Raw genomic sequence first — 22271 nt, forward strand, 5'->3', positions numbered from 1 at the left:
ACCACCGAAGACCTCTGAACTCCATAGTGAACTTTACAAAACCAAAGAAGAACAGCAAATATTTTTGGTATTTTTGAATTGGAAACAAGAACAAAAGGAAACAAGCAAACAAAGCAAAATCTTTTTGGATTTTCTTATAGCAAACCAACGATAGCGAACAAAGCAAAATAAAAGCAAGAAACCAAAATAAACAAATGGTAAAGAGAAACAATAGAAATATTTTTGGTCTTTTTGTGTTTTAGGAAAGAAACAAAGCAAAAAATAAGAGAATGAAAACTAAAAGAGTCATATAAACATCAAGCAGCAGAAATTCGTCAAATTTGACAGCAGCACAGTAATCGATTTTTAAGAAATTCTTCCGCTGCCTAGCTCGAAAAGTGTTCAACTAATGAAAGTTAGATAACAACCTGGGGAACATGCACAAAAATTGGCTTCGTAAAATAACGTTCTGGCTGTTTTTGAGAATTTTTTTGGTATCAGTCCAGAATCTGTTTTCAATCAGCACTTCCCCAAATATCATCTCCCTCTTATTAGAAAATCACTTTAAGAAGCTAAAAAAGTATGTACAAGTATCCAGCAACTATAATATGCAATGAATGAGTGATGCCGGTATACCTTCCCCCAAGCTTAGGCTTTTGGCCTAAGTGGACATCAATCCCATTGTGCCCATGAAGTAGCACCTCCGTAGTACGACGAAGATGGATCCTGTTCTGGGTGTATGTGCTGGAAGAAGCACCAGGATACGTGATGGTGTAGTCGTGGGAGGGCTCGGCGTCCTCGGAGTCATGCTGCTGGTGGAAGCCATGTATCTTCAGCTGCTCATCCACCTCCTCCTTAGAGCGCGACCATGGTTTCCTGTGAATACTGAACAAATCTTGCTGCGGCAAAGGGATTTCCCTCTCATCCCCGTCAGTAAACAACATTCTATAGACAATATTATCTAAACTAGAGTCAGTTGTAACAAATTTATGACTCTTCATAGCAGCAATATCAAGCCTTATAGGAGTTAATTTCACATCAGTAGGGTCAAGAGGAAGATCTAGATATGCTAAAATGCGTGAGGCAACAATTCCTCCAAAAATAGGCCCCTTGTTAGACAAACGGCGAGCAACTAGAGCACCAAGATGATAAGGTGTCTCTCCAGTAAGTGCAGCAATTAAGAAAGCAAGATGGTAACTAGATATATAGCTAGTGTTCTCCCTACCAAGAATGCTAGTAGCAAGATAGTAAGCGAAATATTTAATGGCGGGGAGTTGAATGTTTCTTATCTTGCCGTGCTGAATGGTGCGGCAATCATCATTGGTGACTCCTCGATAGAGCTCCAGCAAAGTCTTGGGATTGTTCTCGATCTTCTTCGCTGTACCTATAGGGGCAATATCCAATGCAGTACAAAAATCCTTTAACTTCATAGTAATAGGATCATCATAAATTCTGAATGTAACTGATGGTTGGTAGTGTTTTTGTTGAACTGGAAGCTCTCAACAAAGATTTTAGTTAGCATGTAGTATTGATCCCTCTCATCTTCCATATAGGTGGTTAAGCCCACATTATTGATGAGGACCAAGAAATCATCCAGCAACCCTGCATTACTCAAAAAGTCATAACATGGAAAAGATGAAGCGTTAGGGACTCCATTGTCTTCTTCGGCTTCGAAGCTCGGTGCGAGGACATCCTCATTATAGGATCGTTGGAATCGAGTGGTTGCCCTTGAGGGCCTCCCCGTGCTTGTCGTCTCTCTTTCAAACACTTCTCCAAAGTTATGGTTATCCATCTTCTTTTTCTGAAATTTTTCAATAAACATTATAAAATTTGATTTGGTGACATATAATTGAGGGAAACTACTATAGGAACTTGGTAGAGTACTAAACATGCATCAAAACTAGTTTTTACCACTTAGAACAAGCATGCAAGCTCACTAAACATGTTACCTACAGCAGCAAAATATCCAAGATATACTCAACCAAACAAAATTCTACTTGGATAATCGGAGGAGTCACATACTGGAGAACAAATGTGCCAAATTTCAGACAGAAATCTGGGCTGAGCAAAGAGATCGAGAAATCTTGAGCTCTTGAGCAGAAACGCGAGTGAGAGAAAATGAGTACAAGTTTTTTCGGGAGAGAGAGTGAGGTGGGAGGAAGAGATGAGTAAGTGGGGCAAGGAGGGGCCCACACCACAGGGTGGCGCGCCCCCCTCCTTGGCCGTGCCGGCTGGTGGGGTGCAGCCCTGTGGTGCCCCACTGGTCATCCCCAGGTGCTCCCAGATGCCTCTTCGAAAAATAAGACCAACAGTATACCTTTTGTGAATTTTTTAGAACTTTGAAAAAATGCACATTTCTCGGTGTCAAAATTATTATTACAGGACAGAAAAAGATTTTCAAACCCCCTAAGCAACAAAGCATCTTGCAAAATAAGTAGTGCTACAACAAGTAAAGCAAATGGAGGAAGAAAGAAATGTTGTTTAGCTCTTCTATGCATATAAAATGTATTTGTTAACAAGGTTGATCAAGTCTTGCAACCAAATAAATCTTACATGTCATAAGAAGAAATAAACCTCAAATCAATCATGTTACCTTATATTTTATTGATATGGATCCAATCACAAGAGTTTGATATTCTTCTTTAGGCTCATATATTGGACAATCAATATCTCCCACTTTGATAGATCTCAAATTAGAAATTGTATTAACTCCATATACTTTATCAATCCTCTTGGGAAAATAAACAGTATGTTCCTTGTGAGGTGGGAATTACCCTTCGGGTAACCAATGTTGCACTACCCTATATTTCCTAGTTGGAGGCCCATGAAGGCACTCGGTGGCGAGATGGGCCGCTAGAACGGTGCAACGAGAGATTCCTTGAAGTACAAGGCACGGAAGGAGCCGAATAAGGAAAAGCTTAGAGATAGATCTATTGTAAACCTAGTCGTACTCGATTGGACCTCTTGAGACCTGGCCTCCTATATAAAGGCCAGGAGAGGGGCTGTTGAGGGACAATCAATCTTGGCGATCTTAGCCAACAGAAGCTTAGAGCTAGGTCTCCCTAGCGATTAGTCATCTCGACGAGATCTCAGCCGAACTATTCGGCACCCCATTGTAACCCATTATCATCATAATCAAGAACAGACAGGCGGGACGTAAGGGTTTTACCTCATCGAGGGCCCCGAACCTGGGTAAATCGCTCTCCCCGCTTGTCTGTGAACCGATGTCTCGTGTCAGCTTGCAGGATTCCATCAACCCTAAGCCCCTATCGGAGGGCATTGCCGAGGAGCACCCTCGACAATTGGCGCCGTCTGTGGGAAACCTGTCGGCACAAGATCGGTCATCGGCAGATCCAATCATGACACCGGCGACTTCACCAGCAACTTCATCAACACCATCTTCGCCGAACTTGCGAAGCCCGATTCGGTTCGGCTCCTACGAGTTCACCCGCACAGCGATTCCTCCCGATCGAACTTCTCAGATCTACAAGGAAACATGGAGATGACTTACGGCAGCATCCACTACAACGTCAACGCAGAAGGAATTCTTCGACTGCTGGAATCGCCTATCTCCAGATCTACGAGTCCAAGCGCGTCATCGTCACTTGACCTTTCGGCTGGTCTGACAGGCTCGACAAGCTCGCCCGCGCCCTCGGCCCCTCGTTCCGTGTCCTCCATGACGGTAGGATCCGACGATCCAACATCTTCGGAGTTAACCTCATACTACTGCTTGAACTGCGACACCAGGCACGGGCTGGGATCAAGCGACACGCCGTTCATCTGCAACGCCCAGTACTCATCGGGAGAGGACAGTATCGACAACATCGTCCAAGGAAGAACAGCACATCATCAGGTTTATGCCGCCAATAACGCAGGAAACACAAGGCACAGAGGAAACGGAGACCACACTCCTCGTTCTAGTAGGCGCGCAAGTTTCGACAACAGCGCCAGCAACCACGACAGCGATTACACCATCGCAGACGAGGAGTGGGCAGCCGCCAGGGCAGCAGTACTCAACAACACATCGCTCCCCGCAGGAACCTCAGTCGGAACTCTCAATGCTTATCGCTCTATACTAGAGAAAAATCGGGAGCACCTGTCAAAGGAACAAGCCTCTCTCGAGAGACGCCTATCTGCGGCAGATCGATCCAGTGAGCGGCGAAGAGGCTCGCAGGTGAGCGCCTCCCGAAATACTCAAGGGGCAGGCAAGCACAGGTCGAGGCTGTCCAGGCTCTCGGAAGATGATGCCAGAGAAATCACGTCAAACCTGACCAAGTCCTTTATGACTACGGACACAGCAGGCATGCCACGACCGAAAACCGTTGCAGGAGCAACTACCAACCTTGCTGCATACCTCATCAGCCAACGCCCCGAAGGATCCATGGCCCAAGCTCATCGAGGTGCCCTGGAAAGTCTCGCGATACTGGGAAATAATCTAGTTCCACAAAAGGAAAAGACCACGCTACAGGGTAGTGGTTCGAAGCATCATGCGAGAGACGCTCGGGATGAAATCACTCAGAACAGGATCGACAAAGCAAGGCGACGACGCGCCGCTAGGAATGAGGATGACAGTGATTCTTCGGACGAGGATCAGGAGTACGACGGCGAGCTCGGAGGAGCCGACTCGTCTAAGTCACAGAATCCGCGAGGCAATGCCGCCCAGGAAGTTCAAGCCTATGCCTACCGATGCTGCCAAATACGATGGGCAGCAGGAGCCAAGATCCTGGATAGACGACTACCTGCAGACTGTGATTCTACATAAGGGGAACCAAATAGCAGCAATGCAATGCTTACAGCTCTATCTCAAAGATTCAGCACGAGCTTGGCTAAGGGGGCTGCCAAAGGGTTCCATCAAATCATGGGACGACCTAGTAGACGCCTTCGTCGCCAATTTCCAAGCAACGTTCAAGAGACCCGTCGGGATTGAAGAATTACGGAACTGCCAGCAGAAGCAGAAGGAGTCAATGCGCTCATACATCGGGAGATTCACCAAACTCCTAAACGCTGCCGAAGATGTGTCTATCGATAGAGCAATTGACGCCTTCAGCAACGGCGTCCGATGTGAAAGTTACATAGAAGAACTCAGGCGTAAAAAGCCTAAAACCATAACCAAGTTAATGGAAATTGCCAACAGTTGGGCTGATGGAGAGGACAACGTGCGAAGGCCAAGACAGCGCAGTGATGACGAAGACGATGACCAGCCGAAGCACGACTTGGGTGGCCGAAGGGATCGCCACAAGAGAAGGAAGAACCGCAACTATGATGACAACAACCTGGTAGCCGCAGGTTACTCTGATCGGCAGGATGATCGGTATGACGACAGACGAGACGATCGACGGGACGATAGCTCGGAACAACTCCGGGAACCGTGGCAATTATAAACCTCGGCAGCGAGAGGGCACCCGAACTACCTTACGCTGAGCAGATCAACGCTCCCTGCTACCTGCACTCGTATACCGATTCTAAGGACGGAAAAACGAAGTCGAGTCACCTGCTCAGGGACTGTCGGCAGTTCATCGACATGCATAAACTCATCCAGCAGGGAGGCCAGCAATAGCTACCACCACCACCACCTCCACCTCCACCTCCGCCGCAGCACCAAGTCCAGCAGGTCCAACCTCATCAACCCAACAAGGCGTTTCCACCACCACGGGGGCAGATGAGCATGATCCATAGGACAGGTGTCTCTAGGAGAGAGATGAAGAAGCTCACTCGCGAGATCAACCTGGCAGAAAGCATCATGGCAAACATTCCCGAGTATGTCGAGTGGTCCTCTCAGAACATTACGTTCAGTCGAGCAGATCACCCGATAACCATACCAAAACCGGGACACGCTGCCTTAGTAGTCGAGGCACAAATTGGGGGATTCAAGATGAGCAAAGTTTTCATGGATGGTGGAAGTGGATTAAACCTGATATTCGTTGACACAATCAAAAGTATGGGGATCACCATGAAGATGTTAGAAGAAACAGACACCTGCTTCCATGGGATTCTCCCAACTGCACCGGGCTACTCTCTTGGCAAGGTTTACCTGAACGTCGTCTTTGGAAAAACCGACAATTTTAGGAAGGAGAAGATCGAGTTTGAGGTAGTGAACTGGGAGTCACAGTATCACGCCATACTCGGGAGACCAGCTTATGCCAAGTTCATGGCTGTGCCGCACTATGCATACCTCAAGCTGAAAATGCCTGGGAACAACGGGACAAACATCACAGTCTATGGAAGTTTCTCACGCTCGGACAATTGTGATCGCGACTTTCAAAGGATTGCCGTAAAGTTTGGGCACCAACGAGAAATTGTCGACCCTCTGCCCAAGCTGCCGATACAAGAAATCAAGGAAGAAAAAACTTGACAGGGAAACCAAGAAGAAGCCTGCTGACCCTGCTATCGAAACTTCGGCAGCCGAAGCTTCGGCAGCAAAAGCTTCGGCAGCCGATGGCATAGAAGGCACAGGAGACAGCAAGACGCTGGCAACCACTGCCCAGACCCCTGGAGAAGTCAACAACGCCGCAGCAACCACTAACGTGGTGAAAAAGGCAGAAGATGAGAAGAACCCTTTCCTCTCTTAAGCAATGTATTAGTGTTTAATTTTTTTCCTTTATATCAATAGGGCCCGCCTTTTCGCCCTCTAGCCTCATGCTTATCTTATTAATGAGAACTATTTCGATCCTTTGTTAAGCATTGCAGTATTTCAAAAACATCTAAGCCGTATCACTATGCAAACATAGAACGAGGCAGAAGATCGTGCTCCAAAAGAAAAGCCTCTACGAGTGCTAAAAGATACAAAAACAAACAAAGGTGTTAACAGGGGTGGAGACAGGGGCGAGCAGGGGTCAGACCCCCCCCCCCCCCAATGTGTTGCCCCCCTCAATCTATTGCAGCGCATATGTTGTAGTATATTTGTGCTATTGTATGTACTAATCGCCAGATGGAGTACTAATACTTGGTTAGTATTTGGGTCCAGCGCTAAACCTGATCTGTTTTGTCTACACATCAAAGCACAGTAGGTAACTAACAGCCCATCTCGTAAGCAGGGAGTAATTTCCGAAGCCTAGAAGCTTTCTTTCCATAAATCCGTACGTTGTTTGACCCCTGAATAATTCAGATCGATCTCAATATCGAATAGCTAGAGCGCCTGCCGCCGCTGGCTGTGACGGTGTTCCCCATGCCGGACGCCGGGCTAGGAAGCCACTCGAATCAAATCATTGACACGGCCGCTTAATCTGTTGATCCTGATGCGGAGCTGTGGTGCCGCAAAGTTCCGATCAACTCAAGTCAGGTCTCAAGCCCTCAGTTTTCTAAAGGTACGCCGCTAGCAACTATAGTTCTTATTTGACGAATAATTAGGTCCTGGCAGTCTATTTTATAAGTACACGAGCTACACTATGGCAGTGGATCAAATTACTAATCATGTATTTCATAGAAAAACAATGAACAGGTAGCCTTACATTTCCTATATTTCTTTGTCGTTGATTCAATTGAAGTGTCCATGAAAATAACTTTTCTTCAACAATTTAGATAGACAAAAGAAATGATTTGATAGTCAAAAATATGAGTCAATTGGTATTCCCAAAATATTATAACCGCGGGTGCCAATTTACTTTCAATTAGCTTACAGGTGTATAGAAATGGAGAAAATTACTTGAAGCTTCTACACTATGTTTATTTCTATGTAAAAATAATTCAAGTTTTCGACCTCGGCTTCGCCCCCCCTATGTTCAATTCCTGGCTCCGCCCCTAGGTGTTAACCTTTTCCCTCTGCTAGAGATGCCTCTACGAGTGCCGTAAATAGCAAGAGTTCGGAAATACATGAAAATACAACCCACGTTCGATATTTTACTTATGGAAATATCAAAGGACAACGGGCTCATCGGCAGAATCACTGCACCCGAAATATTCGGGAGTGACTGTTGAAATAGACATCGGTTGAAAGCAAAGTTGCGCATACAACAGGATTAGCAAAACCTGCAACACGAGCTGATCACTCAAATGATTTGCTAACCAACCAGTACATATACATTTAAACGAGCAATTCAGATTTGCTAAGTCAAATTTTGCCAATGGCATTAGCACGGTAAAAGTACATATACATGTATCTACCGAACAAAAGGGCTCCATTACATAATCCAAACACTTGGATGAAGTAGCCAAAATAACCTATTTATAAACTAACCGTAATCCCTGAAGTTACCCCTGTGGAGTCTCTCCTTCTTCAGGTACCCTCGAATGCCCTTCAAGCTTGTCGACGATTATATTGGCAGGAAGCAGTACCTTCGGATACAAAGTATCAAAGTCACCAACAGCGTTGGCAATAGCAAGCAGATCCGCCGAGGGGTACCGTGCAAGCACAAGGGCAAGCGTCAACCTGGCCCCTGCGAAAACCTGAGCTCGTACCAAGTCTTGAATCTTCTTGGCATTCCCAAACTCAGACATCAAAGACAGCAGCGTAGGGGGAACTGCGTTTAAAGGGAACATCGTCTTCCAAACCACCCTCATAGCTTTGTAGCACTTGTCGAAGAAATGGTGGACTTGCTGAACCCGATCCTGAAATTTTGCGACAGCCGAAGCCTTCGAGTGTTCCCGCCAGAAAATCTCTTCGGATGAGGATAGCTGGGTTAAAGCATGCACTCGCTCGTGAATCCGCTTGTTCTCTTCCGCACGGTTCAAAGCTATGATCGGCAAAGGAATCAATAAAGGATCGGACAAGGCGTTGTTGACAAAAGGGCAAAGGAATCAGGAAGCTTACAGTTCAAGCTCTCGTAGCTTTATGTAGCTCGATAAGAGCGTACCGCTCCACTTCGGCTGCAATCTCGCTCTTCTTATTGATAATAGCAGCTAAAGCATAAGTGTTGCGCAGGTCCTTTTCCATCTGAGTGATCCGATCCTTCATACGCTGGATTCGATCACCCTCAGGAAGAACACCCGAAGAGTCTTCGGCAAATGAGGGCACTGGGAAAACCTACAGGAAACAACGTTAAAAAGGATGACGGATACGGTCAAGTTGAGCATCCGAAGTAACTCCCATCGGGAGAAGTGCAAGTAGAAATATCATAACAAAGGTGTGATAGCAACATTGCTAGCACGGAGTTTATTACAAGCATAAGTGTTGCAGCAGAACAATGTTTCACAACAACTCGAAGATAAGTTTGTTACAAGAATCAAGGGGCTGGGGTCTGAGTCGACAAACTGGGTCCAGTCGATGACTTCTTTGACGAAACTAGCTCAAGGAGCTGGCGAGCACAAGTAAGGGCAGACGATTTAAAGGCGCTTAAGTCAACAAACTGCCCGTCCTGCTCTTTCGGCAGCTCCTTAGTCATTTCTTCGATGTCACCCTTAAAGCCGTAACCCATCATAAGCTGGAAGGCAAGAAGGGCACCATAGGTGCGCGAAGTACGCTTGAATACCTCGATAACCTCCTTGGTGTCAACCGCGAAGGCATCAATCAGCTGCCCCAGGGTTTTATCCTGCTTGATCTTGGGGAAAATCATCAGGTGCATCCTCGCCAGGGCACCTTTTCCTTTTTCAAGAAGCTCCCGCGTAAGCTGGTGGGAGGCGAGAGCCATCGACACACCATTTGCCGGAGAATTTTTTGGAACTTTGTCCAAGGCAGCAGCAGGAATGTTGGCTGCCTCTGAAAGAAAGTGAATTGGAAAAGATCATTGATAAAGGAACGAACTCATAAGAATAATAATCGTCAGAGGTGTATAAAAAAGATTACCAAGGAGAGCCAAAGAAGACTGACGAAGGAGCTCATCCTTTTCGGCTGCTCGAGCTTCCTCCTCCTTCAGCCTCTCCTTCAGTTTGCTCAGTTCCTCCTTCAGGGAGTCGACTTCCTGGCGAGCTGTGGCAGCCTTTTTAATGGCGCCGTCCAACTTCGAAGAGGAAGATTTAACCTCCTCCTGCAGTCAAACTTTGTCTGCCTCTAGGGAAGTAAATTGAGAGGCAAAGGCTTCCAACGAAGATATGACACCTCGCAGGTCCTTGAGGAAGAAAGGCGTAAAAGCAAAGAATCATTAAGCAAAGAACGCTCCAGGAAAATTTAAGTCGAAATCAAAAAGGACTCACAGATGGAGGAGTCACGGCGGTGGCAGCTGAAGGAACATCTTTCCCCTTAGAAAGGGAGGAGGTTGTCGATGCCTGGGCCGTGGGGGTTGCCTTAGGAGCCGAAGGTTCGGAAGCAGCAACGTCTGGCGGAACAGCAGACTTGGCCTTCTTAGACGGAGGCTCAATGATACCTTCGTCACTACAGAAAGGGAAATGATCGACAGGAGTTATGAGAAGAATGCAAGAAATAAAAGGACAAACTGTGGTATCAGAGAAGAGGGTGCTTACATGTCGAAGAGATCATCTTCGTCGGCAAAACCGCCGGCCGATCTCTTCACAGGCGAAGCCCTGGTCGCCTCCACAGCTGCATTTACAAAGGCATCATGATCAGCGTCATCATCGCGCACTGATCCCTCTGTGTCGCAAGCACCATCGGCTGAGGGAGGAAGATTGGTGTGAACAGTTTTGGATTCTATTGGATCATCATGATCGCACTCTGGGCCAGTATGCTCGACAGTATGAAAATCAACGGGTACTGAAGAGCCTCTACCCTCAGAGGTATCGTTTGCCGAATCGTGCAAATCTCCAGGGGCTATGGGGATCTGTCGAAGGAAAAAACGAATAAGAATACTGGTAATTATGTTGACCAAGTAAAATAGCATGATAAGGATTTGAAAGGGAAAGTTACCTCTGGTGGTCGATGATCGGCATCTAGAGGAGTGAAAGAAGATATCAATGGGATCGAGTCTTCCTGGCTAAAGAAAGTAAGGCGGCGGACTTCATCGAGCAGTTCCTTTTCCGATAGTTCGGCAGCGTTAATCCTGGTCTCATCCTTTGGACCTGAATACAACCACATCGGACGAACTCTGGCCATGACTGGTTGGACCCGACGTTTCAAAAACACTGCTGCCACCTCTGTGCCGACCATAGTTTGGCCATCTGCCTCTTTGATTTGAAGAAATTTGGCAAATAATTCATCGGCTGCTACTCTTTCTTCGGGTGAGAGAATGTTCTTCCAGGAATTCTTGGGCTTGGCTTCAAGGACGTCGGCAAAGCAAGGAAGCTGGGATTCGGGTGACAAGGAATCCTTGACGTAAAACCACTTCAATCTCCACCCTTGCACAGATTCTGTCATTGGGAAATTGAAGTAATTAACATCCGAACGAGCCACAAACCCCACCCCTCCGGTGACAAAGGATCCATTACTACTGTTGTATCTCTTCACATAGAAGATCTTTTTCCACAGCCCAAAATGAGGTTTAATGCCCAGAAATGCCTCGCAAAGGGTGATGAACACAGCAACATGGAGGATTGAGTTGGGAGTAAGTTGCCATAATTGGATCTCGTAAGTTCGCAAGAGATGGAGGAGGAATTCATGAACAGGGAGCGAAAGACCCCGATACAATAATGACAAGAACATGACGGTAAAGCCTGCAGGGGGATTAGGCCGAGAAATCGCACCTGGGAAGATCACATCCCCTCTTCAGAGGAGATTAATCCCATGCTTCGGGATCTTTTCTCGTCACGCTTGGTGACGGTTGAAGCTATCCAATCTCCGGGCTTGGCCGCCGAACTTGGCGGCGCTGGCGGCGCCGGAGCTGGGGGAGGGGCGTTCGGAGCGCTCCCCTTCGGAAGAGAAGAGGAGGACTTGGCGGCGGCACCTCCGCTAGTGGAGCTGGCAGCGGTGGTAGGGTTCTTCTTCTTCACCATTACGAGATCTGGGAAGAATAAAGAGAGCGGTGCTGGCGGCGCAGCGGTTGTGAAAGGGAGAAGAAGAAGAACGAACAAGGAAATGCGACGGAGAATGAGGGAGAAGATTAGGGATTTCTCGTCCTTTGGAGATTTTAAGTAGAATTTGAGAGCTGTGAAGCCACGTGTCGTTGCTACCGGTTCATCAAGTGGATCTTTTCTATTGAAGATTGCAGGAATCGAGGAGACGCCTTGATAACTCTGCGAAAAGGACCAGACAGAAAAAGAATAGGCCCAGCGGGTTACGTCCTATCAGTCAAAATCAAGATATTGGTAAAGCGTCATCAATGACGTCATGGGAATTGTCAATAACAGTCGAAGGAATGAAAAATTATCGGATGGGCAACTTGAGTCTATGCACAGATTGCAGGCCATCTGCACTTAGGCTGGGGGGCTACTCCCATCGGGAGCGCTGAACGCGCACCCGACAGAATGAGGACTCGAAAGAAAAAAGGCTTGAAAGAAGGGCCAATTGTTCGGCTCAAGTCTGCACCCGGTTACAAGCACCCGTGCCCAGACTCGGGGGCTACTCACATCGGGAGCGCTGGACGCGCACCCGACAGAACTTTTTTTACACTCCAGGATCATGCCCGGGGACTTGATTCTGTGTAAGGTAATGTTGTTTTGCCATCAGCAGTTAACCGATAAAAGTTGGGCACGTTACTTATCATCCCTTGCATGTGGAAAATATATCGGATGAATACGGAGACTTACAGAAAAACTTCGGCAGAGTAAAATGTTCGAGTGGTTCAACTTGAGTCTACGCACGGATTACAAGCATCCGTACCTAGACTCGGGGGCTACTCCCATCGGGAGCGCTGACGCGCACCCGACAGAAGAAGATGATGCAGATTCAAGAACAATCAAAGGAGAAGAACCTTGGGAGGAGGCATGCTTTAGTCTCTACCCGAACTACCTTCGGCTAGACACTCGGGGGCTACTGACGTGGGCATTACCCTTCGGGTAACCAATGTTGCCCTACCCTATATTTCCTAGTTGGAGGCCCATGAAGGCACTCGGTGGCGAGATGGGCCGCTAGAACGGTGCAACGTGAGATTCCTTGAAGTACAAGGCACGGAAGGAGCCGAATAAGGAAAAGCTTAGAGATAGATCTACTGTAAACCTAGTCGTACTCGATTGGACCTCTTGAGACCTGGCCTCCTATATAAAGGCTAGGAGAGGGGTTGTCGAGGGACACAACCAATCTTAGCGATCTTAGCCAGCAGAAGCTTAAAGCTAGGTTACCTTAGCGCTTAGCCAAACTCGACGAGATCTCAGCCGAACTATTCGGCACCCCATTGTAACCCATTATCATCATAATCAAGAACAGACAGGCAGGACGTAAGGGTTTTACCTCATCGAGGGCCCCGAACCTGGGTAAATCGCTCTCCCCGCTTGTCTGTGAACCGATGACTCGTGTCAGCTTGCAGGATTCCATCAACCCTAGGCCCCTATCGGAGGGAATTGCCGAGGAGTACCCTCGACACCTTGTCATCGACATTGAAAGTAACTTTTCCTTTATTGCTATCAATAACAGCCCCTGCGGTGTTAAGAAAAGGTCTCCCAAGAATAATAGACATATTATCATCTTCAGGCATTTCCAACACAACAAAATCAGTTAATATTAAGCAATTATTAGTAACTAGAACAGGGAACATCCTCACATATACCAACGGGAATAGCAGTAGATTTATCAGCCATTTGCAAAGATATATCAGTTGGTATCAACTTATCTAAAAAAAGTCTCTTATAAAGAGAAAAAGGCATAACACTAACACCTGCTCCCAAATGACATAGAGCAGTTCTAACATAATTATTCTTGATTGAACAAGGAATAGTCGGTATACCTGGGTCTCCCAACTTCTTTGGAACCTTGCCATTGAAAGAGTAATTAGCAAGCATAGTGGAAATCTCCTCATTAGGGATTTTCCTTTTGTTAGTGACAATATCTTTCATATACTTTGAATAAGGAGGCAATTTAATAGCATCAATTAAAGGGATTTGCAGGAACAAAGGTTTCATCCAATCACAAAATTTATTATAGTGTTCTTCTTCCTTTGATTTTAGTTTCTTAGCAGGAAAAGGCATTTGCTTTTGAACCCAAGATTCTCTTTCATTACCATGTTTCTTAGCAATAAAATATTCTTTAGTATACTTTTTATTTTTAGCATGCTTTTCAGGTTCATCTTCAACCTCTTCTTTATCAGAAACATCATTCTTATCATTATCTTTATCATGGTCATTACCACTTTCAGTTTCAGCATCAGAAATAGAAATACTATTAGGATCATTAACGAGCTCGAGAGGATTCTACAACCGTTTTATGTTTCTTTTTCTTTTTCTTAGATGAAACACTAGTTTCAGTTCGTTGAGAATCTTGTTCAACTCTTTTTGGATGCCCTTCAGGATATAGAGGATCCTGGGTAGAAACATCGCCTCTAGTTGTTACTTCATAAGCATGTTTTTCTTTAGAATTATTTTTTAACAAGTCATTTTGCACTTTAGTGAGTTGATCAATTTGAGTTTGAACCATATGAAAATGTTTAACAAGCATCTTAACATCATTGGAGGTTCTCTCCACAATACCATGCAATTCACTAATAGCTCGAGAATTTTCCATTAAATGATTCTCTACTCTCATATTAAAATTATTTTGCTTAACAATATAATTATCAAACTCATCTAAACATTGAGCATGAGGTTTTGAATACGGAATATGTTCCCTAGTAAAGCGTTGAAGAGAGTGCACCTCAATCATGGATGAAGGGGGAGTTATCTTGCATAAATCTTCTATGGGAGGTAAATTCTTCACATCTTCGGATTTAATACCTTTTGCTTTAAGAGATTTCTTGGCTTCCCTCATATCTTCATCATTTAATTTAATCATACCCCTCTTCTTCAATATTAGTATCGGGGTTGGTTCAGGTGTAGCCCAATCATCATGATTCTGGCCTATTCTAGCCAATAATTATTCAGCGTCGTCTGGAGTTCTTTTCCTGAAAACAGAACCAGCACAACTATCCAGGTATGCCCTAGACTCAATGGTTAGTCCACTATAAAATATATCAAGTAAATCATGCTTTTCCGGATCATGTCCAGTGCCGAGCTCGATAAGAGAGCAAAATCTCGCCCAAGCCTCAGGCAATTTCTCTCCATCTTCCTGGTCAAAATTATAAATTCTCTGCAAAGCAATATGTTGAGCACTAGAAGGAAAGTATTTCCGAAAGAAAACATCAAGCAAATCTTTTGGACTATCAATAGAATCATGGCAAACTATTATACCAAGTTTAAGCATCATCCTTTAATGAGAAAGGAAAAATTTTAGCAACGAAATAAGTACGTTTCTTAACATCATCAAAAAACAAGCTACTCAGAGTAGACAGCTCAATCATGTGTTCTACATCACTTTCTTTTTCAGTACCGCAAAAAGGTGTTTTCTCAACAATAGATATATGAGATAAATCAAGAGAAAAATCATAATCCTTATCCTTAATGTTTATAGGAGACGTGGCAAATTTAGGATCAGGAGACAGTTTATATCTAACGAGCACGTTGTGCAAGAAGCTTTTAATATTACTTGTACCAGTAGTAGCATTGCATTTATCAATGAAATCATCATCAAGTTCTACATAATCTTCATCAAGATCATCACTAGAGTATTCAACAGACTCAGGTGAATTAACAGGTGTAGCAAGCATTTTCATTAGGAGTTTCAGTATTTTCAATTTGTCTAGACCTAGCAATTGTAGCATCTAGAAAAGATCCTAATGAACCATCATTATCAAGCACAGCAGAAGCATCATCAAAATTATAAGAAGAATTTTCAGATTCAGCAGAAGTACCAGCATGTGAAGCTTGTGGTGGTGAAACAAGTTTACTTATCACAGATGGTGAATCAAGAGCGGCAGAGGTACTCAGAGTTGTACCTTTTCTTGTAGTGGATGGTAATATGGCGACTTTAGTATCGCGAAGTTTACCCATGATGGAGAATTTGCAGCGAACAATATCAATCCAAGTGAACTTGCAAATAAAGCTATGCTCCCTGGCAACGGCGCCAGAAAATAGTCTTGATGACCCACAAGTATAGGGGATCGCAACAGTCTTCGAGGGAAGTAAAACCCAATTTATTGATTCGACACAAGGGGAGCCAAAGAATATTTGTAAGCCTTAACAGCGGAGTTGTCAATTCAGCTGCACCTGGAAATAGACTTGCTCGCAAGAGTTTATCAGTAGTGACAGTTTTATAGCAAGAGCGATAGTGAAATATCAGCAGCAGTGTGACAAAGACAGCAGTAGTGATTATAGTAAACAACAGGATTAAAATACTGTAGGCACAGGGATAGATGAACGGGCGTTGCATGGATGAGTGAAACTCATGTAAAAATCAAGGTAGGGCATTTGCAGATAATAATAAAGCGGTATCCAAGTACTAATCAATCCATAGGCATGTGTTCCATATTTAGTCGTACGTGCTCGCAATGAGAAACTTGCACAACATCTTTTGTCCTACCAGCCGGTGGCAGCCGGGCCTCTAGGGAATCTCTCGGAAATTAAGGTACTCCTTTTAATAGAGCACTCGGAGCAAAGCATTAACACTCCGTGAACACATGTGATCCTCATATCACCGCCTTCCCCTCCGGTTGTCCCAATTCTTGTCACTTTGGGGCCTCGGGTTCCGGACAGCAATATGTGTATACAACTTGCAGGTAAGATCATAAAACAATGCATATCATCATGAAACAATAATATGTTCAGATCTGAGATCATGGCACTCGGGCCCTAGTGACAAGCATTAAGCATAACAAGTTGCAACAATATCATAAGAGTACCAATTACAGATACTAGGCACTATGCCCAAACAATCTTATGCTATTACATGACCAATCACATCCAATCCCTACCATCCCCTTCAGCCTACAGCAGGGGAATTACTCACACATGGATGGGGGAAACATGGCTGGTCGATGGAGAGGCGTCGGTGGTGATGATGGCGATGATCTCCTCCAATTCCCCGTCCCGGCGGAGTGCCGAACGGAGTTTCTGGTCCCGAGACGGAGTTTCGCGATGGCGGCGGTGTTCTGGATGTCTTCTGGCGATTTCGTCTAACCCCCCGTGCGTTTTTAGGTCGAAGTCGTTAAGTTGTCCAGAGAGGGGCGTCGGAGGCCAGCCGAGGGGGCCTCACCATAGGGCGGCTCGCCCCCCTCCTAGGTCGCGCCGGCCATGGTGTGGGGGCCATGGGCCCTCCCTGGCCTGCCCTTCTGGCTCCGTGAATCTTCTGGAAAAATAAGCCCTCTGGCATTAATTCCGGGGATTTTCCTGAAAGTTGAATTTCTGCACAAAAACGAGACACAAGAGCAATTCTGCTGAAAACAGCGTTAGTCCGTGTTAGTTGTATCCAAAATACACAAATTAGAGGCAAAACAATAGCAAAAGTGTTCGGGAAAGTAGATACGTTTTGGACGTATCAATGGGCATATTTGTCGAGAGGTCGTAATCGTTTAGTTGGTCATAGTTATCCCAAAAATCTGGATAGGCGATCATTTCTAGATGCATGGTATAGCAAGTATGATTGGTTAGAGTATAGTGTGGAGAAGAATGCTGCATTTTGTTTCCATTGTTTTCTTTTCAAATCTTCAAACAATGGTAACCACTTTGGATCGGATGTTTTCACAAAGTCGGGGTTTACAAATTGGAAGAAAGCATCGGAAAATTTCAGGGGTCATGTAGGTGGACCAACGAGCTTTCACAACAATGCAAGAAATAGTTGTGAAGATTTCAGAAATAAAAAGCAAAGTGTTGCATATGCTCTTGTTTCTCATGAAGAAAAATCGCATATTGAATATGAGATTCGTTTGAGGGCTGTTGTGGGTGTTGTCCGATTTCTACTTGACCAAGGTCTAGCTTTTCGTGGGCATGACGAGTCTAGCACTTCCTTGAACAAGGGCAATTTCCGTGAGATGTTGGATTGGTATGGTGCAAGATGCAAGGATGTAGCTGATGTGATAAATGAGAGTGCTCCTGGCAATTGTCAATTAACATCTCCTGATATCCAAAAAGATATAGTGCAAGCATGTGCAGAAGAGATTACACATGTCATTATGGGTGAGCTCGGAAATGCTTGTTTCTCTATACTTGTTGACGAGTCTCGTGATGTATCAGTTAAAGAGCAAATGGCTGTGATGGTGAGGTTAGTCATACTCTCACAATTCTTTTTCATACTCCCACAACTCAATTATCATAATCTCACAATTCTCATATGTTATTGCTTGTAGGTTTGTGAACCAAAAAGGAGAGATCATGGAAAGATTGCTTGGTATTGAGCATGTCCTTGATACTACATCGGCTTCTTTGAAAAGATATCTAGATGCTATGTTTGTGAAACATAATTTGTCCATGTCTAGCTTAAGAGGTCAAGGATATGATGGTGCCTCTAATATGCGTGGGGAGCTACATGGTTTAAAAACATTGGTATTGGCCGACAACCCTTATGCTTTTTATGTGCATTGTTTCGCCCACCAACTACAATTGGTGGTTGTGGCGGTTGTGAAAGGGGTTCTTCTGGTTGGTCAGTTCTTTGGTTACTTAAACAAGATTGTTAGTATGGTGAGTGCCTCTTGTAGGAAATCTTTAATTCCAAATCTATTTCTATGTATCAATTCTAATTTTGTTGACAAATCTTTATTGAGGTGCTTGACAAAAACATAGTTGAGATGAATCACAGATTTTCTGAAACTTCTACACGCCTATTATTGTGCACTTCATGCCTTGATCCTAGAGACTCATTCAATAACTTTGATAATGATATGCTAGTTGAGCTCTGCTGATTTCTCTTCACATGATTGTTGTCTATTGGTTGATGAACTAAACATATAGGTTGATGTCATGAAGAGAACTCCTGAATTCAGAGCTTGTGATAGTTTAAGTGATCTTGCTCTCAAGTTGGTTCAGAAAAGATATTATTTGACATTTTCATTGTTCTACCGCCTTATTACACTAGCTTTGACATTGCCTGTGGCAACAACATCAGTAGAGAGGGTTTTATCGGCCATGAAGATTATAAAATCAGATCTTCGAAACAAGATAGGGGATGATTGGCTCAATGATTTGATGATTTGCTATGTTGAGAAAGAGATATTTGCACAAATTGATGACAAGAAATCTCCTCGTGGATTTCGACTTCCCACCATGGAATCAACTTAATGGTATGATAATATCTCCTCATAATGTAGCACTTTTGTATCTAGGTCTTGTTTTTTAGTCAGTTTGTACTTCTACTTGGTGAAATATGACAAATGCATCTGTTTGGACCATTTTTTGTTGATTACACGTGATTTTTTGCCCCAAAAAATTTAGAGCTTATTTGTTCGACCCGGTTCAATTCAATTCCTGGCTCCGCCAGTGCTCACAGGTGCATATGAACCTGCTGTAAAACATTTGAATAAAATTGTACATGTACATCTAGCCATTCTATGTTTGTTCACAACTTTTTGGTGGAAAAGAATATGTTTTGTGTCCCCATGTAAGAACACAAAATTTGATGCTCTAACATGACTATTCACGTAATACTTTTGATCTTTTACAGGCCACATATAATGGCATGAGCATAGAATGTTTGGATGTATAAGCGAAATTTATTTTGGATTCTTGCCATTTTATTTTTTATATTTTATGTATTTTAAATAATAGATTCATATGCACCTATGAGCGAAAACACCACCTCCAAGAAAACAGATGTACAATGGATGACAATCCTCATCAGTAAGTGAAAAATGTCTGCACACCTTTCATTCCTGCAATCTCTAATTCTGTAAGGAGCAGAGCTCGCTTTACCTTTAATTCTCTTTGTCCAAGTTGTGCACCTCTAATTCAGTCGCACCAGAGAAACACTTCCTCCATTTTAAAATATAATATAAGTTTAGCCTATCCAAAACGTTTTATATAGTTAGACCGGCACGTATTTCTAGATTGTTAAATTTGATAACATAACATGAATTGTATATCACGAAATTGAATACTACCTTATATTCCCCAACGGAGTGAAATGAAAAATACCGTAGCAAAACTGAATACTACCTCCGTTTTAATAAATAAGATATTTCTGAAAAAAGTCAAATTATGTAAAATCTAATCAATCTTATGGAATAAATTATTAACATGTAGAATACTTAGAGTAATTTTCTGATATAAACTACTTAGGTCGAAAAACTGGTCATCGAATGTATTGTGTTCTTTACCATTAATACTTACAGAGGTATACACCTTGACTGAACATGCATGTTCACAAACACAGAAGGAATGGAAAGAAAACTCCTATACAATGGATGGCAATCCTCATCATCCCTACGTAAAAAAATGTCTTGCAATCCATTCATTCCTGCAAGCTCTGTAATTCTGCAAGGAGCAGAGCTCGCTGCAGCCATTAATTCTCTTTTTCCAAGCTCTGCAGCTCAGCACCCCACCGATGGACCGATCAGCTTCAAGTTCAGTCGCACCGATCACGATTTGAATGAGTTGTTGGAGCTGTCCATGGACTTGAGGTCTCTGTACGGTCGCGGCGTCAGCTCCTGCTCCATCCCCACACCGCCGGCCCGTCGCCGGCGCCGGCGCTCCCACAGCCAGTACCCCACGTACGCCCCGGCGACGGCCAGCACCAGCGACAGCACGACCGTCGCGGCGGTCGCGCCGGGCGACATGGTACGCGCCCGCGCCGCGCTCTGCTGCGCCTTCCTGACCTTGAAGTAGCCCACCTTCCGGTCGTCGGCCTCGTACACCACCGTCTCCACGGGGAAGCCGATGAGGTAGCAGTACCCGCTCGCGCCGTTGTACAGCGCGCCCCAGCAGGTGCAATCTTCAGCGCACGACTCCTCGCATTCCGCTACCGTCTTGTACGTCTGAAACGGCACCCGTTCCTTGTACGCCAGCGACACCCGGCTCCGCCGCACCACGTCGAACATCTGCCCTGCGCCGCAGAGGTCGGTGGTCTCCACGGCGGCGCACGGCGGGGAGGTAGTTCCGTCAGTGGTGCTGTTGACGAGGCACTGGCACGCAGCTTGTCCGGGGACGCACAGGCCGTAGGCGCCGCAGGAGGTTGGCAGCTCGCACTGGCCCGAGATGGCCTGGTAGTCGGATGTCCAGTCCTTGGAGCCGTCGGTCCAGTAGTAGGCGCGGAGGTTTCCGTCGTCGTCCAGCGTCATCCGCCGGAAGGCGCCGATGAGGTTCCGGGGGAAGGTGTCGAACGCGATCCTGTCGACGCTCTCGTTGCCGCTGCCGCCTTGAAGGTAGAGCCCGAAGAAGCCCCGGCCGTCCAAGCAGCCGTACACCGGCGGCTCCGTGCCGTTCTCCGGCTGGGCCATGAGGGCCGTGTGCTGCCAGTACATGGGCCTCGTGCGCCCGCCGTAGAACTCCATGTGCAGCGCCATGTACGTCTTGCCGAGCCGCAGCGCGAAGCGGCGGTTCTCGGAGATGAGCGGCGGCGTGGACAGGGTGAAGTTCTGGTCCAGCACCAGCGTGTCCGACGGGCTGTTGAAGCTCCGCCACGGCGTGCCGCGCTCGTCGAAGAGCCGGATGATGAGTTCGGAGGAGTTGAGGAGCTTCACGTTGTCGCCGACGACGTTGAGGGTGCTCCACAGCACGGCTCCTGCCCCGGGGCCGGTGGCGAGGACCAGGCGGCCGTCGAAGGAGAGCGTGGCCGGGCGCGACCAGTCGGCGAGGCGTGCCGGCGTGGCGCGCCAGAGCGGGAAGGACGAAGGGAGGTGGACCACGGCGAGGTCCAGCGAGGACGCGCCGACGCGGAGGAAGCCGAGGGCGAAGACGCCGTTGGTCGCGTAGAGAAAAGGCTCGAACCGCCCCGGCGCGTCCGCGGAATGCGTCGCGGTGAAGCCGTTGGACAGCTCCGTCACCGGCTCTTCCCCGCCGCAGGCTTCCTCCACCAGGAGCGCCGCACATGCAACGAAGAATAGCGCCGCCGCGACGACGACGTTGGTCGCCGGATCACGCCTGCATTCGAATTCCCTCCTCATTGCTTGGACAAACAAAGGGGGTGAAGGTCAAATGCTTGGGACAGAGTTGCAGATACCACTACATATAACGTGCATCACCACATCGAATGTCAATGGCCCCCGTTTGATCCGGCCTGTAATCCATCCATCTCACTCAATCGCCTGCAAGTTGACCAACACAGCAATTAAAATTTTAATTTAAAAACAAGAAGGGAACTTAGTTACATGTCTGGGTTGCAGCTGGTTATACTGCAAGTTGCAGCTGCTCGATACAAAAACTAATATGCTGCAATGCACTGGCAATATGTCAACTCTAAGCACTAGTAGCTTCTTTTTCCTCGGGTAAACTAGGAGGAACCTGCTGGTTCTTGCTTGTGCCGTGCCCTGATCTTGACAGCAGCTAAACATTCAGGTGTCACGATCCTTCCCTTCAGCGACGCATGCGTAGCTGACTGGTGAAAACTTATATCATTACTTTTTTCACCTGCGCGTTGACCTCTG

At 45.8% G+C, this 22271-nt stretch overlaps 1 protein-coding gene across 1 annotated transcript; it reads right to left on the reverse strand.

The window, feature by feature from the left end:
• Window positions 1-20267: 20267 nt before the first annotated feature.
• Window positions 20268-21791, reverse strand: LOC124652581 (PAN domain-containing protein At5g03700-like). The gene has a single exon (XM_047191617.1). It carries the CDS (start codon window positions 21789-21791, stop codon window positions 20268-20270), a length of 1524 nt encoding a protein of 507 aa, XP_047047573.1.
• Between the last annotated feature and the right edge of the window lie 480 nt (window positions 21792-22271).

The sequence above is a fragment of the Lolium rigidum genome, chromosome 5, assembly GCF_022539505.1.
Source record: "Lolium rigidum isolate FL_2022 chromosome 5, APGP_CSIRO_Lrig_0.1, whole genome shotgun sequence".
NCBI classification, from domain to species: Eukaryota; Viridiplantae; Streptophyta; class Magnoliopsida; order Poales; family Poaceae; genus Lolium; species Lolium rigidum.

What these genes read in the sequence shown, in the direction of transcription:
- LOC124652581 (XM_047191617.1), bottom strand. Translation starts at nt 21,791, where the DNA reads ATGAGGAGGGAATTCGAATGCAGGCGTGATCCGGCGACCAACGTCGTC.